Below are 18,506 nucleotides of genomic sequence, written 5' to 3' on the forward strand. Positions count from 1 at the left end.
AGAGCTCAAAACAGCTGCAGACACGGCTGCAGTGTCTGCTAAGTAAGTCTGTAGCAAACCTTAGTCTCCAAGTTGTCATCTTGCCTGCCTCAGTCAATGAACACTTGAGGTTCTGAGAATTTTGGATTTAGATTACCACAAAACTGAAGAAGCGTGTACAGCCACTTTTTCAACAAGTCAACCAAACACTGATCTCTTTGCTGTGCTATTTTGAGCAATAATCTGCAGATATACTGCCCAGTAAAATAAATGTGTTTCCTGTTCTTCTCTTACTTGTTCTCAATTCAGGAGCACCTAGGAAGGTGAGATCCACACCCCAACCCCATCACTTTGCTGCATCCTCAGCACTGTGCCAGCCCCTCCCAATACACAACTGTCAAATTTCCTTCAAAGCTAATCCTAGAAAACCAAATGTCCGAAGTTACTCTTTTTTGTTTGTTTTGTTTTTTGGTACCAGGGATCAAACTCAGGACCTTGACCTTGCCAGGCAGGCACGGTACCACTGTGCTACATCCCCAGCCCCCAGAAGTTACTATTTAATGTGGACAGTGCCATTAAATGATTTTACATTTTGCTATAGGCTGAATCTTTTATCCCCTAAAAATTCTTAGGTTGAAATCTCAACTTTCTAAGTGATAGCCTTGGAGTTGATTACGTCATGAAGACAGAGCCCTCAGGTATGGGATTCGTGCCTTGTAAAACTGGCTCAAGGGAGTTCATTCATCCTTCCTGCAGTGTGAAGACACAGCAAGAAGGTGCTGTCTATAAGCCAGGAATTGGGCCCTCTCCAGATTCTGAATTGCCTGGACTTGCTCTTGGACTTCTAGTCCCTGGAACTGTGGGAAATAAACATCCGTAGCCTCTAAATCACTCAGCCTAAGATACTCTGTTATACTGAGTAGGAGGACATCCATTCTATATGTAAAGTCAGCCAGGAGCGGCAGTCAGGACCTTCTAAAAGGTCATTCCCCTCAGTCTATGCAAATCTACTCCAAAGAAGTCTCTGTATCAGAAGCCCTTATGGACCACCTTAGGCTACTTTGTTCTTTGGCACCAGTATTCACAGACAGTGACTCTGGCCCAGACATGTAAATGTCTTCTTGGCTGATTCATAAAAAAATTTGGGCTGGAGATGTAGCTCAATTGTAGAGCTTTTGCCCAGTATGTACAAGGAAAAGGAAGGGAGGGAGGGAGGGAGGAAGGGAGGAAGGGATTCTTCCCCACTGCCAGGCCACAAGATCTGTCAGCACTTGTTCACAGCATTGTTTCTGGTGACACTGAACTGTTCATCAGCTGAGAAAAATCAGATTTAAAAAAAAACATCATTATTTGAACACAAAAGAATCCTGTGATAGTCACTCTCCTCCTCTTTTCACCAATCACCTTATTCAGCAGGTTATAGTGCATAAATCAACAGTAGAACTTATCTGCAGGCCTGGAGGTGTAGTTCACTGGTAGAGAGCATGTTCAGCATGTGCACAGCCCTGGGCTGAATCTGCAGCATGTGCACGCACACACACACACACAGTGAAGTTATCTGTACTTACACTTATTACACATAACCATCCCAGTCACTTTGGATACATCAGATGTCCCTGTTATCTCATTTTTTTAATCCCCATCCACAGCTCATCAGACCCATTGACAGCAATAATTTTTGACCCACTTCTGTGGAAGACTGTTGAGGTGCCAAATGTCTTTCTGAGTGGATTCCACATCTCCCCAAGCCCTGCTAAATGGGGGGCCCCAGAGAGATACCTCAGTGTCAGAGCCGTTGCCATTCAGAGCCTCGATGTTTGGGTCCCTCCAGTCTTCCGAGAGTGAAGGGATGTAGTTGTCTGTCAGTGCATCCCAAACCCTGTAAACAAAGAGATGCTCTCATTAGCTAACATCTGTGGCTGGGGCCCGCCTGGAGAAAGGAAGAGCCGAACTGGGCCCGCAGGAGAGAGGCTGTTGTGTTTGTCAGGCTGAGATCATCTGCCTTCCAGTATGCAGTCAGAGCAGCTGAAAAAGAGAGCTAGGGGCACAACCAGGGAGAAAGAGCAGGAGACCTGGGCCTGGCCACGGGCACCCATGGGAAAGGTGTTTGCTCCTCACCTTGGAAATTAATCTGCACCCCAGTTATTCTCAGAACCTGAGAAGTGCCTGTGCTCCTTTCCTGTGGGCAGGGAGAGTAAGCAAGACAGGGAAGGGAGGGGATCTGAACTGATTTTCTGTGTGACTCTCAGTGAGATCAAGGTTGTCATCTAGTTTTTATACATTCCCGTGTCAAGGCTCTGTAGTCTACACAATCAGGGATTAAATCCTTGATGGCTAATGTGGGAAAGGAATAATGCCAATGTTGTGACTGCTCCCTCATTACTCAAAATGTTCTTGGCAGCCCCCAGGGGGTGCAATCTTGCCCTCTAGTAATGTAGAGTCTACATGTGGCATGGCTCCTTCGTGGTAACTCTAGGGTAAACAAAAGAAAGGAACCCATAAACACACCTCTGGCTACATGGCTTGTTTTTAGTATGGGAGTATGAGGTTCCTTTCATTACATTTCTTTTTAGAATTCTGACAGTATACTGAGCCTCTCATGGTGGATCACACCTGTAATCACTGCACTCAGGAGGCTGAGGCAGGAGAATCATTGCAAGTTTGAGGCCAGCCTATACTACATAGTGAGTTCAAGGTCAGCCTGGAGTACATAGTGAGACCCTACCTCAGAAAAAAAAAAAGACAAAATAAAATTCTGACAGTACATTATAATAAACGGTGTGTGTGTGTGTGTGTGTGTGTGTGTGCGCGCGCGCACGTGTATGTATGTATGTATTTCTTAGCACTTGACTCTTATTTCAGAAAGATTTCTTTGGGGAAAAAAAGGAAGGTTGGGAAAAATTCTGAAGTCACAAACATTTACATATCAGGAAAACACAGAAATTAGTCAACACCAAGGGCTGGGGATTTAGCTCAGTGGTGCTGCACCTGCCTCACAAGCGCAAGGTCCTGAGTTCGATCCCTGGTACAGAAAATAAGATTTAATATACCTATTTCCACCTTGTTTCCAAAATGCAGAATTGTAACTTAAGTCTCCAAATATTCAGACTCCAGACTAGCAGAAAACAAAAAGTACATAAATTTTTTTAAAAAGTCAACACCAGGAGATTAATGGAAATCAGTAAACTAAGCTTCTAATGATGTGGAAAGCCAGAAGCATTTGCATTCAGATAGACTAGATGTGGTGATGTATGCTTGTAAACACAGCACTCTGGGAGGCTGAGACAGGAGAATCACATTCAAGCCCAGTCTGGGCAACTTAGTGATTTAGCAAGACTCTGTCTCAAAATACAAAATATTTCTTTCTTTTTTTTTTTGGTACCGGGGATCGAACTTGGGTCCTTGTGCTTGTGCAGCAGGTGGCAAAACCACTGAGCTAAATCCCCAGCCAAAATATTTCAAAAGGGCTGAGGATATAGCTCAGTGCAAAGGCCCTGGGTTTAATCCCCAGTATCCCAAAACAAATCAGATAATGATAAATGATGGCTCCATCCAATATCTCCTACAGATACGAGATACGAGTGCAAGCAAAACATGAGTAATATGTGTGAGACCAAGATATACTGTATTTAAATATACTAATCTAAGGGAATAGATAAATAAGCAAATATGTTTATGTAGGGATCAAGTTCATGTCGTAAGATGCTGAAAGATGGGGCAAAATAGATGTAGACATCAGAGCATCAACACTTGGAATCAGGTATATAACAATAATGCAAGACATGGGTACTTTTTTGTTTTGTTTTGTTTTTTGATTTTTGAGACAAGGTCTAGCTATGTAGCCCAGGCTCCCCTTGAACTCACTATGTAGCCTAGGCTGGCCTCGAACTCCCAGAAATCCTCCTGCGTCAGCCTCCACAGTGCTGATTATAGGTGTGCACTACCACACCCGGCTACTAACATAAAGTCAGGAATGTAGTATGACATATGGTTATAGAAGGAAAGATTTTCCCTATGCATCATGCATGCAACTGGAGACAAAACAAAAACAACCCAAGAAAACACAATTTGTTGGGAGTGCTTGAAGCATTTGCTTATTTGTTATTTTTCCCACAAGAAAGCACTTTGAGAGAACAAGTGCTCATGACAGAACTGCTCAGCAGGATGTCAGAGCCTACTTTGTAAACCATGGATGAGATGCCATTAGGCACAGTAAGAGCTGCTTCAATCCAGGTTAATTCTAAATTCAAGTCCCATTAGCACTCTGGAGCCAAGAGGTAAACATGATTTTCCATCTTCAAGGCACCACACCCACTGGAAAGGTCCTGGAGCTCCTCAACACCACTGCATTGCACTCTCTGCTTTGAGAACAAACACACATGCAGGAACTGACCTTCAGATGTGTCCCTGTAGGAAGTTCCTGGAGAAGACAGATTCAGCAAAGCCCAAAATAGGCAGGAGGAGTCTTTTGCACCTCCCCTACCCCAGACTGGCAGAAGCTGGGACCTTAATAGACCATCCACCCTCCAGTGACCTTGAGACTGCTATACCCTTGAGGTAGTAGCTGGGAACTCTCTCAGATCATTGAGGGAGTACCTGCTTTTCTCCTCTGAGCCTTCACTGACATGCTCTGAGTTTTATCTTCTAAGAATTCTAGGTTCTAGACAATTCCCTAAATCTTTATCTCCTTGGAATTTCAAACCACCCATCTTTCTCCTTTCTTTCTCATTTCTTCTTCTTTTTGGATACACTTTATATCCTTTGAAGTTTATAAATGACCTTTAAGGAAGGAAGTGACAAGAGAAAAATGAAAATGGAAAAATGAAGAGCTGAGGATTTAGCTCAATGATGCCTCCGCCTGCCTCACAAGCCAAGGTCCTGAGTTTGATCCCCAGTACCAAAAAAGATAAGAAGGAAAACTGGAAATAAAGCTTTTTTTTTTGTACCGGGGATTGAATTCAGGCCAAGCAGGCACAGTGTCACTGAGCTAAATCCCTGGCCTTGGAAACAAAGCTTTTGTACCTAGGGAGGGGAGGGGGCCTGGGGGGAAGGGATAAAATAAAATAAAAAATGACCTTGAAGCCAAGCCAATCACCTCTGCACAATCACTGCACACTCACTGTACCTTCTCAGTGCCCACTCAACACCCACAACACAGTCCACACTCACTGAGCACTTGCTATGAGACAAGTGCTGTCTAAGCTCTTCATGCTGGCTGATGTGTTCATTCTTCACCACAACTCTATAAAGCAGATACTGAAAGAGGAAAATTTAAAACACAGTGCGATTAATTGAGTTGTCTAAGGTCACACAGCCAGTAATGTCAGAGGTGGGATTTGAACCCAGGCATCATAGCAACACATCCCATATTTCTCACCACCTAACAACTCCGAATCTTTGTGATTTACTATATGACTGACACCGAATCAGAATAATATACCAAGTTCCAAATCACAACCTACAATAGCAGTCCAGACTCTGGCTCTGTGTGCAAACTCACACGAATATTATACGGACACTGACCTTTCATCAGTCTGCTCCAGGAGACCGGTAGGGTAATGGGTTCATGACAGCTTCCTGTCTGAGTATCCAGTGTCTGGGAAGCAAAGAGGGGACTCTGGCAGGCAGCCAGCCACAGGGACAGAGGAGCCAGCACCAGGAGGGGAAGATAAAGCTCTCTGTAAGGACAAGAACCAGAAGGGCTCGAATGTCATGGGGTGGACTGTAACATTTCACTTCTTGGAGCTGGGGGTTCAGCTCAGTGGTGAAGCACTTGCTAAAGATGTGCAAGGTCCTGAGTTTGATCTGTAGCACTGGAAAAAAAATTTAATTCCACTTCTCCAAGAAGCATTGTGCTATTATTTACTCTTACCTTAGAAAGAGAAGACTCTGAAAGCTATCCACACTATCAGTTATCAAAGATGATTAAACAATTCACCTCGGTACCTACCATTGTACTGCCATGACCCTGAGATTCTGTTAGCTGTCCTGGTCCCCATGATCACAGAAAAGGCTCTTCATGTTCAGATTTTACAGCTTGGCCTTAGGTACCTGTAAAATTGACTAAACTATGGTTTCCCACAGAAGGCTGGGCATTTTAAAAAGGATGCTGACAGGGATGAGCAAAACCAGCAGAAGGGGTTGTGCCAAGACAAGTGTATTCAAGGGGCTGCAGGGCCTGGGACCAGCAACATAGCCATCTGGGCTACATCTGTCATACCCTCACACATACCGATGCACCTACTTCTGACAACATGGTAGGCAGCTCAAGAGACTAATTAAAATTCCCACTCAGTAACATTTCACTTAATTCTCCCTCAGCCAACTTCCCTTGTCCAGGGTTTTGTTTGTGTCCAGTCATGCTAATACCCCACACTTAGATGTGTTAACATGAATTTGATTTTGCAATTCATATGTAGGAATTGGGAATCACTAGCACATAAATGCTTTTGCACAACTTTTAAATTTTTTTTTTTTTTGCGGAACAGGGGATCAAACTCAGGACCTTGCACTTGCCAGATGGCATCATTGAGATACATCCACGGCCCAACTTCTTAAATTCTTTCAAATGTTTGAATAAAATCAATACTACTTCTGCCTTCTATATGAGGAAAGTAAACTGCTAAGAAAAGTTATCAATCATTTTTTCCCCCTCTGACTATTAAATACAATATTTACTTGTCTTTGATTTAAACTGTATCTGATGATTGCTGGGTGTGGTGGCACACGCCTATAATCCCAGTACTTAGGAGGCTGAGGCAGGAGGATCTCTGCAAGTTCAAGGCCAGCCTGGGCTACATACTGAGGTCAAGGCCAGTCTGAACTACATAACTACATGTGAGCTACATAAGATCCTGTCTCAAAAAACAACAACAAAGTGTACCTTACTGATGGGAAGTTTATTAATTGTGTGGACTTTATATTTAACCCATCTTTAACCCAAGCCATTGTTCCCATGTGTGTGGCTCCTCTGTCTGCAGAGTACTTGTAACAATAGCGAGGGACTCCAGGGAGTTAGGAAGTGGGGTGAGCGCTGTCCCTTCCCATCTTGTAGTGGTTCTAGAGGTCCTCAATGCCAGGCCCCATCTCTTACAGCAAAAGGAAAGCATGCTCACACATTCACAAAGAGATTCTGAAATATTTTCTGAATTGAAAACCAGAAAATGTATACAACATTCAAATGTGACTCTTGTTTAAGGCCTAAAACTTCCATGCTCTGACAATGAAGAGGTAAACTGATATTGCAACTTATTGGCCATATAGTTCCAAAAGAGGATTAAAGAAATCAAAATTTAGCTAGGAATGGTGACATATACCTGTAATCCTAGCACTCAAGGCTAAAGCAGGAGGATTGCCACAAGTTCAGAACACTTTCAACTCATTTGTGAATGAAACAGTCTTCTAAATACCAAGCCTGATCAGGTTTAGCTCAGTAACACTAGGAGAGATTTGCAGCCAGGTTAGACACTACATCCTCCCTTGCTTTTTCTTAGTCACAACTTCACAGCTGAAAGGGCTGGACAGTGTCTGTAAACCAAGTGTATAGTGTAATTCTGATTTTTATTTTAAGTTGAAAAGAGTCTTTAAATGCACTGAATGCCTAGAAAGTACAGTGTCATTTTCTCTTTTCCTCCCTCTCCACTGTCCCCACATCACACTTTATCTCTAAGGAATTTTTACCCTTCGGCCTCAGCTGAGCAGTCAGTGAAGCAGTGAAGTCCGAAAGACCCATAATCCCGTGCGATGGTGATTAACATTGTGCAGCCTCTGCTAATGAGCTAGATGAGAGTACGAACCTGCTCACAGGACTTCACCGTTAATGAGGCAGAGGAAGGGCTTCGATAGGGCTAAAATGATTTGTTGCAATCAACAGAAATGGGACGCATCTTAAAATGTCATTTTCAGAGCACCTCCTGGGTGAGGGGAAAAAATGAAGCTCTTTGCAAGTCCGTAGCCCTGCTTCATCAAGGTTGAGCTCCAGAGGTTTCTAAGGTAAGGACCCACACAGCCAACTAGAGTCAAGTGACTTGCTCAAGGTCACACAGTGAGTTAGGGTGAATACAAAAATTAGAACTCACTTTCGTGTTTCTATTTCATTGCTTGATCCACTGGAATGAAAAAATACTCCATATAATAAAGCCCGAGAGCCATTATTTCCTGACTTATAGAAATTGAACAAATTATACCAGGCTCAGAATTTAAAAAGAATCAGTTGGAAATTTAAAATTGAATTGAAATGCACAGCCTGCTGATATAGCACTGGTCACCATTAATTAAAAAAAAAAGGTGGAAATGGTGTGGACCTAGAAATACATTACATAGACATACAATGCAAGCTATTACCACGCATTCAATATTCAGTGTTTCATTCAAAAATACTATTTACCTACTACACACCAAATGGGGATAGTAACAGTGAATAATATATATACCTCCTACTCCTAAAGGTGCAGGCTAAGTAGCAATCGAATAAGCAACTCTCTCCCAAATACAGTCAGGACCCTCTCTGCCTCTTGCCCCCTTACTTATGAGGGACTCTTCTCACTCATGTTCATAAAAAGAGAAACCAGGCTGGGGGTGTAGTTCAGTGAAAAAGCACTTGTCTAGCATGCACCAGGTCTTGGGTTCAATTCCCCAGCATGGCAAAAACAACAACAACAACAAAATACCCAACAAATTAAATTAAAAGAAAACAAAAAAAAGAAAACATACTTACTCCAAACTTCCAGGAGCAACTACTTGACATTTATTGTGTTTCCTAAAGAATTGGTGCAATCAGGCACAGGTGTTTAAATACCACATTGTTTCTCTGGTGTGAGAAACCGAAAGTACAAATAAGGACCAAAATGGATAAAATATATTGGAAAATGGAAAGGAAATGTTCAAATGAAAAAGGGAACAAAGGAAGGGGGGGGGAGAGAAAGGGACAAGAAAAAAATGGAAACAAAGCTTTTGTAAACGAGGAGAGAGGGATTAAAGGGAGGGGAAGGGGATGGGAGAAAAAGAAGCAAGATTTATCATGCACAAGTACAAATTCCCTATGATGATTGTGATTATTATGTACATCTAAAATGTACCAATGAAAAAAAAGAATTGGTACATATTGTACTCTCTATAAGGAACACATACATATTTTTCTAAATGCCTAAAACACCCTTAATATAACAGATTATCCCCTTCTCTTTCCAATCCCTCCTTGAATAATACTTTTCTCCAATTCCTTTTCACTAACAGCTGTTAGGACTTCAGAAGGTAGCCAGTAGGTGACCCACAGAATCTGCATCCTCAAAAATGCTCTCTATTTATTTTGTTCCGGATAATTCCCTTCACTCCCGGTTCAGTTTGCTTTCTTATTTGTACATATGTAGTATTGTGGAAAATTTTCCAAGACTGCAGAATTATAAACAATTTTAAGATTTTCATAACTCTGGTGCTTCTTGAGGCAAATTGGTCCAATAACAGATTCCTCTATCACAGTTCATTGTTTTATGGTCTTTATTTCTAATATCTGAGTTGATTACCACTGATATTAAGAAAGCTGCTTTGGCATGGTGGCACACGCCTGTGATCCCAGCATTCAGGAGGCTGAGGCAAGAGGATTGCACATTCAAGGCCAGCTTGGCCTTCATAGCCTCTCTGACCTAGCGAAACTGTCTCAAAACAACAAAAGAAAAGTGGTGTGGCTGTAAATTTTTCTTTTTCTTTTTCTTTTTGGTGTTTATGTGCCAGAGTCTCACAGCGTAGCCCAGGCTGGCCTCAAACTTGTGGCAACCCTCCTGCCTCAGCCTCTTAAGTGCTGGGATTGCAGTGTGCACCACTATACCCAGGATGGCAAAATTTTGTTTCTAAAATTCTATTTTCTATCTAAGAAAACCTAAAATCCTCATTCCTCTAAGTTTCAAGCTAAAAAAGATTTCTCCAGGTATCTCCCTGTAAAGGGACATGCAGAGAAAAATGTCAGAAAAGACCTGAACATTGCCGCATGGGTAGCATAAAAATTAAACAAAGTGCCATGCAAATCCGTAGTAGCAACTAGCTCTAGGTCAAGGAGCCCAGGCTACAAGGCTCTCATGTGAAGCGGGAGAGGACAATTAAGACTTCTTACTCCTCGTCCTGAAGGGTCTCCTCCTCCTCCTGGATCTGTAATTGGTTCTTCACCGGTGCAAGGTTCTCGGTCTTGGCGTTGTAGTTCCGAAAGCAGACATTGAGCTTCTCGTCAAATTCATTCACGAGGTCCTCCATGGACTTGAAGCTGATTATTTCAGAAGAAAAATTCTCCAGCTCAGAGAGGGAGGGGTCCTCCAGATGGTGCGGAGATGAGCCATAGAAACAGTGGAGCTTCTCCTCCCGCTCCTCCGAGCAGCAGGGCCGAAGGTCCTCAAACTCTTCGTCCAGACTCACCAGCGGGGCCTCCATTCTTGTAGCAAAACAGCAGCAACTTTCAGGATTCGTTTTCCTAGAAGAAATAAGCAAGGCAATGTGAGTTTGCCCTGGGCGTTTGTGCAGTTCTGCCAAGGAACCGTGATCACATATTCCATTATCTACAGCCCTCGGAAAACAAAGTTTCCACTTTCCTGGGGTCTGTTACCTCTGTACTCCTTCACTGCTGTGTGCAAAAGGAGTTCACATATCACTGAATATGTTCACTGTGTCCGTTAATAACTAGACCCCCAAGGGCCGGGGATTTAGCTCAGTGGTTCTGTCGCTTGCCTTGTAAGCGCAAGGAACCGAGTTCGATCCCTGCTACCAAAAAATAAATAAAAAATAAAAAAAAACCTAGACCCCGAGAGCTTTGGAGATACCCCTGATTCCAGTCACCTGCTCCACAAAACAAAGCACAGTGGTTACACATCCAGCTCCTGGGCCAGACTGCCCAGGTCTGCATCCTGTTCTGCCTCTACTGGCTGTGACTTTAGGCAAGTTCCTTAATTTCTCTATGCTTTCTTTTATTCTTCTCACGGCAGAAATAATAACAGGATATACCTAAAAGTGTTGTTATAAGATTAAAGGAGTAAACACGTGCACATGCGCACACACACACACACACACACCCCGTGCCTGGGAGATAATAAATACCAATATTGGGCTGGGAGTACAGTTCAGCCAAGCATGTGCAAAGCCCTGGGTTCAATTCCCAGCACAAAATAAATTAAGTAACTCCAGACCCAGGATGAAATGAAGAATATGTACTGTTACTGCCTTTCCCAATTTGCCAGACCCCAAGGGTTTTGGATAAGGGATTATAGACCTAGATATTATCCATTCATTATTTTTTAATTTTTTTGTTTGGGAGGAGGGTTGTTTGTTTTATATGCTATTAAGAGATTGAACCCAGGGCCTCTGCATTGAACTACATTCTCAGCCCTTTTTCTGTTTTTCTTGTTGTTTGTTTGTTTGGTACCAGGGATCGAACTCAGACCTTGTGCTTTCGAGGCAGGCAGTAGCACCACTGAGCTAAATCCCCAGCCCTTTCTGTTTTTCACTTTGACACAGGGTCTTGCCAATTTGCCCAGCCTGGGCTTGAACTTTCGATCTTCTTGGTTTAGCCTTCCAGACTGATGAGATTACAGGAAGGCACCCCTAACCCTGGCTATTTGGTTTTTGAGACACAGTCTCATGTAGTTCAGGTTGAATTTGAACTAGCTATACCCTAGGCTAGTTTCAAACTCCCAGTTCTCCAGCCTCAGCCTCCTGATTGCTGGGTATTTTTTGTTTGTTTGTTTGTATGGGGAGGGGAGGGGAGGACTTTGAGACAGGGTCTCAATATGTAGTTCAGGCTGGCCTTGAACTCACTATGTAGCCCAAGCTGGCCTCAAACTCACGGCGATCCTCCTGCCTCAGCCTCCCAAGTGATAGGATTACAGGCATGTGCCACCATGCCCAGCTTGAGTGCTAGGGAATACAGGTGTGTGCCACTAAGTCTGACTATTTATTTATTTTTAGCAGTGTTAAGAATTGAACCCAGGGCTTCACATATTCTAGCCAAGCCTTCCATCACTGAGGTACACCCCATTAATAAATAAGGCTCCCCTCATTAATAAATAATAGAAACTAATAAAGTATTAATAGAGATTTTCTATTGGAAGCTGGATGCAACAGTATGTGCCTACTATAGTCCTAGCCACTTAGGAGGCTAAAGCAAGAGAATCCCTTGAGCCTAGCTCCAGACCAGCCTGGGTAACATACCAAGAACCCATCAAAAAAAAAAAAAAGATAGTCATGGATGCTAGTACATGCCTGTAATCCCAGCACTCTGGGAAACTGAAGCAGGAGAATGACAAACTCTAGCACAGCCTAAGCAATTTAGCAACTTATCAAAGCCCTGTCTCAAAATAAAAACTAAAAAGAGGGCCAGGAATATAGTTCAATGAGAAGGACTTGAGTTTAACTGCCAGTATCATACATACACACACAAAAGACTTTCCGTCTATTACCCTATTGTTCAGTAAGAAACAGACTCAGCTACCCACTGGCTCCACACCAGGCCCCAGGCCCATCATGGGCACTGCACCCAGGGACACCACACACTCAGGCCTCCCTCTACTTCCCAAAAACTCCAGGGCCACCACCCCTCATGGGTCCTCTCTGTACACTGCCTGCAGCTGTGGCTTAGCCATCTCTGCTTACATGGAGTTCCCTGCTCAATTTGAATTTGAACTCCTTTGGGGCATAGACATCCTCCGATATTCTCCCTGGCTCCTAGCACATACAGGCTGCCTTGCAGCTAGGCAGTCAATCGATGTGCGCTAACTGAAAACTGATTCTCTGACCCCAACATACAGTTTCCCATCAGCATTACTGTCTATCATACCCTTCTCTCAACTTCCTTCCCTGTGACACTGAAAAACAACCCAACTTTTCCCTCCTAATGTGTATATAGCTGATCCAGTTAGATGCTTACATTGGAGCCACATCCTGAGGAGAATGAAAAAGACAGCAAAAACCCAGGGTTTGCCCTAGGAGGGCCTATTCCTCATGTCTATCTACAAAATCTAAACCAGTGGTGGCAAACCTGTGGCATGTGGGCTGTTCGGATCACTGAAAGTTCTAAAAGGTTTGCCATTCCTGATCTAAACCCTAAGCCAGGCTGAGAGTACACTAGGCAAGGACTGGTGGGACCATCCTTACTGGGATTTTGCTGAGATAAAGTCAGTTACTATTTCATCAGAACAGATTCTGAGTATTTAGTTTGCAAAGGCAACATGACAGGACCTTGGAATACAAAAAGATGCAAAAGCAGTACCATTTATTGGAAAGAACCCAGCTTTGAAAGCCAACAAACAGACTGGAATGTAGCTGAGTGGCAGAGTGCTTCCCTAGCATGGGTGAGACCCTGAGTTTAATCCCTAGCACTGACAAAAAAAAAAAACCAAAACACCCAACAGACCTGTCAATGATTGGCTGCGTGGAAAGTCCTGATTTCCTCCTTTGTTATAATGAAGGTGTTCACATCGAATTAACTCTTTTAAAAGTTAACCTCAATAATTTTAATTTTAGCGGTACATTTTCATAACATGTTTACTTAATCCAATATACCCAAAATATTACCATTTCAATACCTCGTTTGTATTTAAATATTCATGAGATAATCTACATATTTAATTTTCTTTTCTTTTTTTAAACAGAAGTGGGGATTGAACTCAGGGCCTTTGCACTGAACTATATTCCTAGCCTATGTCTCACTAAACTGCCCAGGCTTGGCTCAAACTTGCCATCCTCCTGTCTCATCCTCCGAGTGCTGGGATTACAGGCATGTGCAACCACACTCACCTGAGATAATTTACATTTTTATACTGAGTCCTTTAAAATCCCATGGCATTTTACATTTGCAGGCTCTCTCTTTGGACCAGGCCCCTTGCAAGTGCCCAGCAGCCACACTTGCTTAGTACGATCACACAGCCTGACACAGCTCTAAAGCAATACACCACTAATTGCCATCCATAGCCCATGAACCTTCACAGGCTCTTTGACTATAACTATATTTCCATGAAATTGGCTTCCTTTATAAACCTAAATATTTTGTTTTATGGATTTTTGAAAAAAATTATTTTTGTATATCCTTTTATTGGTACATTTTAGGTGTTGAAAAACATTCAGAAAAGAATCCCATGTCTCTTTGCACCACCAAAGGGGTTCACAGCACAAAGATAAAGAAGCAGTGGGAGGGGGGACACATATTGTTGTAGGAGTTGGAGTTGTCCCTAAGCACCAAAAAGGTGAGTTTAGAAAAGATCTCAAGGTACAACAGAAACCAGGGAAGGTTTTAGCACCATGGGAATTGGGTTAATTGAAGACTTAAAAGCCCAGATCCCAGGTTTCTGTTTTGATCCTAGCATTCCTAGCTGAGAGATTTGGGACAAACTATCTCCCTACCTATGTTTCAATTTCCTCATCTATAAATGGGGCTTAAAATGGTGGCTGACCTTGAAGGTTACTTTCTGGACTCAATGAGTTTATCTTTGAAGTGCTAGCACAGTATGCGGATTACAGGAAGTAACCAATAAATGTTGATAATGCTAGGAAAATCAGGGTAACGTAATGACATAGAAGTGTGACTTGGGAGTGTTCCAAGAAAAAAATCCTTGCCATGATAGTCTATGTGTGGTACTTCAAAATGATGATCAGATGAAAGAAGTATTGCTGAAAAAATTTGGGCATTTTAACTAAAGCTTTTTTTCAAATCATTTGGTCAAAGTTTCCTAGGTCACTGGTCCTATTCCAGACAGATATGAAAGCTAACCAGCTAGAATTGCAGACATTTACATCTCCTTTAACTGTGCACTCCTCTCCCGCAGTGACAGAGGAGCTGGAATGAGAAGGTGATGCCCTTTGAAATGGTATGGTCTAATACAGTGATGGTGAACCTTTCAGAGACCAAGTGCCCAAATTGCAGGGCAAAACACACTTATTTACTGCAAATGCCAACACTGCAAATAAACCTGAATACTGAGGTATTAGTTTAGAAAAACAACTGTTATCCAACGCTCCGCTGCTGGGGCAACTCGAGCGCTGACAGAGGGTGCTACATGCCAGCTGTAGCACCTGTGCCATAGGTTTGCCACCACTGAATATCATTAACTAGTAACCAGGGCCAATCCAGTCAGAACCTCATTCTAAAATTGAGTTTTGGTTTGTTTTTTTGGTTCCGGGGATCGAACTCGGGTCCTTGTGCTTGCGCAGCAGGCGGCGAAACCGCTGAGCTAAATCCCCGGCTAAGATTGAGTTTTGAATATTGGCACCAGAAGATTATGCTGAAAATGCCTATCTTCAGACTAGACAAGTTCTAAGGAAAACATACTCACCTAGATTATAAAAGAAATAGGGGCTGGGGATTTAGCTCAGTGGTTCCGGCACCTGCCTCGCAAGCGCAAGGTCCCAAGTTTGATCCCCTTACCAATAAAAAACAGAAGAAGAAATGAATATCAAGATCTGGAGCCAGGTGTGCTGGCACACACTTGTAATCCCAGCATTTGGGAGGCTAAGCCAGGAAGATCACTGCAAATTTGAGGTTAGCCTGGACTAAATAGTAAGTTCAAGGCCACCCTAAACTACATAAAGAGATCCTGTCTCAAAAAAAAAAAAAAGCCAGAAACATGGTTATTTGAGATAATCCATAATTATTGGATTATTAGATAAAATTATTGGATAGGGGCCAGGGATTTAGCTCAGTGGTTCCAGCGCCTGCCTCACAAGCGCAAGGATCAGAGTTTGAGCCTGGGTACCAAAAAAAAAAAAAAAATTATTGGATAAAACTGATTGCTTTTATTTATTTTGTTGTTATTTTCAGACAGTGTCTCGCTATGCAGTTCAGGCTGGCCTTGAATACACACATACATGTGTAGCCTAGGCTGGTCTTGAACTCAATAGGATCCTCTTGCCTCAGCCTCCTGAGTGCTGAGATTACAGACATGTACCACCACATCCGGCTCCAACTGCTTTTCATCACCTCACTACTTAGGTGCCAAGAATTGCTGCATGAATGACCATTGAGAGTTGAAGCTAAAATTGAAAGCCAAAACTAAGAATCTGAAGTCATTCAGTACCCAACCCAAACCCCGAATTTGTAGAAAGATCCCACCCAGGCTGTGGCACAGGAGAAAGAGTCAAGCATTCTGACTGGCCCTACCATACCCTCAAGAATAGGTCTCTCCTTTGGGTTTGGCACATCTCTTGCAAGGTGCCCCCTACCTTCCTTCCTTGGCCCTTGTTTTTTGGCTCCCATTTATCTGGGATGACTTCATCCCCCAACTATGATATCTGAAACAAGCTTCTATTCTTCCATCCTGGAAAGCTGGAGCCCATGGTCCATCACAGCTCATCTGAGACCTTTCAAAGGTAGGACAAGGGGTGGGGGTGTAGCTCAGTGGTAGAGCACTTGCTTAGCACGCGCGAGGACCTGGGTTTGATCTTCGGTGCCCAAAACGAAAAAAGCTGGAGTTGATACAAGTAATAGCTATCGTCTTTGTACTTAGCAAAATAAATACCTACATGAAAAATGGCAGAAAAAGGAACCATGGGAAGGTATTTTTTTTTTTTCTCTTTATCGCAGAACAGAGTGCAGGACTATAGTTTGTATCCTATAATATACTTTTTTCTTTTTTTTTCTTCTTTTTGTCTCCCAGCAGATGATGTAATTTGGAAAAGAAAAGACAGGCTCAGAGCTTAACAGAGACCCAGTGGGAAACACATAAGCCTCCCCCTGCAGCATAATGATGCACTAGCTGCAGTTTGGGGCTGCAGTACGAACTGCCTGTGCTGAGTGGACTGGATCGAGCAGTACAGGTCTCACCGTGCCTCCTGGCCTCCGCACAAGCTCCGTTCCATTATCCCTTCTTCCAATTACACTCCATTGATTCCATGTCCCTCACCCCGATCCATCCCTAAAATCTGCCTTCCGCTGACCCATCCTCAGATTCCCACTGCTCCCCAGCCAGCACTCGAGTTTGTGCCAGCCGCGCATTTTGGCAGAATATTTCATTGCCTATGGATTAGCAGCCCCCTCAGCGCTGCGTCCCCCCTTCCCCCTCCTGCTGCTGCTCCATTCACTCGGCCTCAGATCCCCTTCTCCCCCGCCTGTAGGGTAAAGAAAGGCTCCTCTGGGCGGCACAATGGCTGGTGCACGGAGGAAGCAAGTCTGCCGTTTCAGGGGCCGCACGTACTCCAGTGCCCTTTGGAACAGATACGACCAGGTCTCTGGAGTGCGGCGTGGGTCTGGGTTGTAGAGGGGCGAGGTGGGAAGGGAAGGCAGGAGGGAAGCGGAGCGGGTTGTGTAATAGAGCCCCGGGCCGGGAGACGGCGCGGCCCCCATCAGTCAACCGCTGCTCTCGCCCTTCCTCGGACCCGCTCTGTAGTAAAACAATCGCGCCCCACGCAGCGGCCACGACGGCCAGCAGCTCTGACACTGCAGGAACCCACGGTCCCGGGAACCGCTTTGCCGGCGGAGGTCAGCTTCTCAGGGACAAAGATGATTCTGGGGCGTGTGAGGCAATCAGCCCAGATAAGGGTCCTGGAAGGAGGAACCGGCCCATACTGCTCTACCACCATCCAGCGCCGTCCCCGGGCTCCCAAGACCCCATACTACGCCGCCTCCCTCTCCACACTTGCACACACTTATACACACGCACACGCGCGCGCGCGCGCCAAGCCCGACAGGGGGCCTATATTCTGGGACGATGCTCCAAGTGCCCATCATCCCACCTCTCCTGGCCCGGCACTGCGCCCCAGCTGCGCTACCAGAAGGGCTGGGCAGGAGGGCGACGGCCTTCGGGCTTCTCTCCCATCCCGGCACGGGCCGGGCTACAGCGCCCACAGCTCGTCCTGTCCAGAGTCCCAAGTCCGGGGCCTCCTTCCTCACCCCCCCCCACTGTCTCCTACTGGGTCCGCGCGTCCGGTCCAGGCTAAGGTGGCCCCCCCTCGACGGCACCTGTGCGGGTCCTGGCAGGAAGAGGCGGATCCCGGGGCTCAGCCGGACACCCCCATCCACAGGCCAGCAGCCAGAGCACAGCGCGGCAGCAGCGGCGAGCAGGGCCAGCCAGCCTGCAAGCGCCCTCCCCGCAGCTCCAGCGGCGCCCGCTCCGCGCCTCTACCGCCCTCCGCAAGCCCAGCCCGGCGTCCGCGCCCGCGCCCGCCAACCCCCCCCCCCGCCTGGCACGCGCGAGGGCTCGGACGTCATCCTCGCGTGAACAGCCATGGCCTCCCTCCTAGCACGTGGGCCTGCTGCTATTAATATTTATGAATTACTGTTTCTCTGCTCTTTAGCATAGGCCCTTCCGCTTCCCTCATGAATATGCAGGAGCTCCGAGATGTGTGTGTGTGTGCCTTAACTACTAATATGGACACCTCACAGGACCTGGCAGCGCAGGCTCGGCAGGGAAAACCGAGGCAGAAGGAGCGTTGGCGGACACACTCAGAGACCCTCTGACCATTCTCCGGACTCGCCTTTCTACTGAACCTGAGGCTGAGTGGGAAAGACAGGAACTAACGTCTGGCACCCTAAACACGGTTCAGGCCTCAAGCCAAAGGTGAAG

At 44.9% G+C, this 18,506-nt stretch overlaps 1 protein-coding gene across 3 annotated transcripts in view; it reads right to left on the reverse strand.

The window, feature by feature from the left end:
• The window catches only part of Fez1 (fasciculation and elongation protein zeta 1), a 42,757-nt gene extending 24,687 nt beyond the window's left edge, over positions 1 to 18,070 (reverse strand). For 2 of the 3 annotated variants that reach the window (XR_015448830.1, XM_004874492.4), the window contains exons 1-3: positions 17,903 to 18,070; positions 10,085 to 10,435; positions 1,759 to 1,858 (exon numbers count right to left, since the gene is read on the reverse strand). Coding sequence is in view for 2 of the 3 variants with exons in the window: in XM_004874492.4 (XP_004874549.2) it covers positions 1,759 to 1,858; positions 10,085 to 10,395 (411 nt within the window). In the remaining variant the exon portion in view is untranslated. Of the gene's footprint in view, positions 1 to 1,758; positions 1,859 to 10,080; positions 10,436 to 17,902 lie in introns of those variants that run through there. The other variant, XM_087204897.1, reaches the window with a different exon arrangement.
• Positions 18,071 to 18,506: the final 436 nt, after the last annotated feature.

This window comes from Heterocephalus glaber, unplaced genomic scaffold (assembly GCF_053883595.1).
Source record: "Heterocephalus glaber isolate CG9 unplaced genomic scaffold, H.glaber_assembly_v1.0 deba00000006, whole genome shotgun sequence".
Classification (NCBI taxonomy): Eukaryota; Metazoa; Chordata; class Mammalia; order Rodentia; family Bathyergidae; genus Heterocephalus; species Heterocephalus glaber.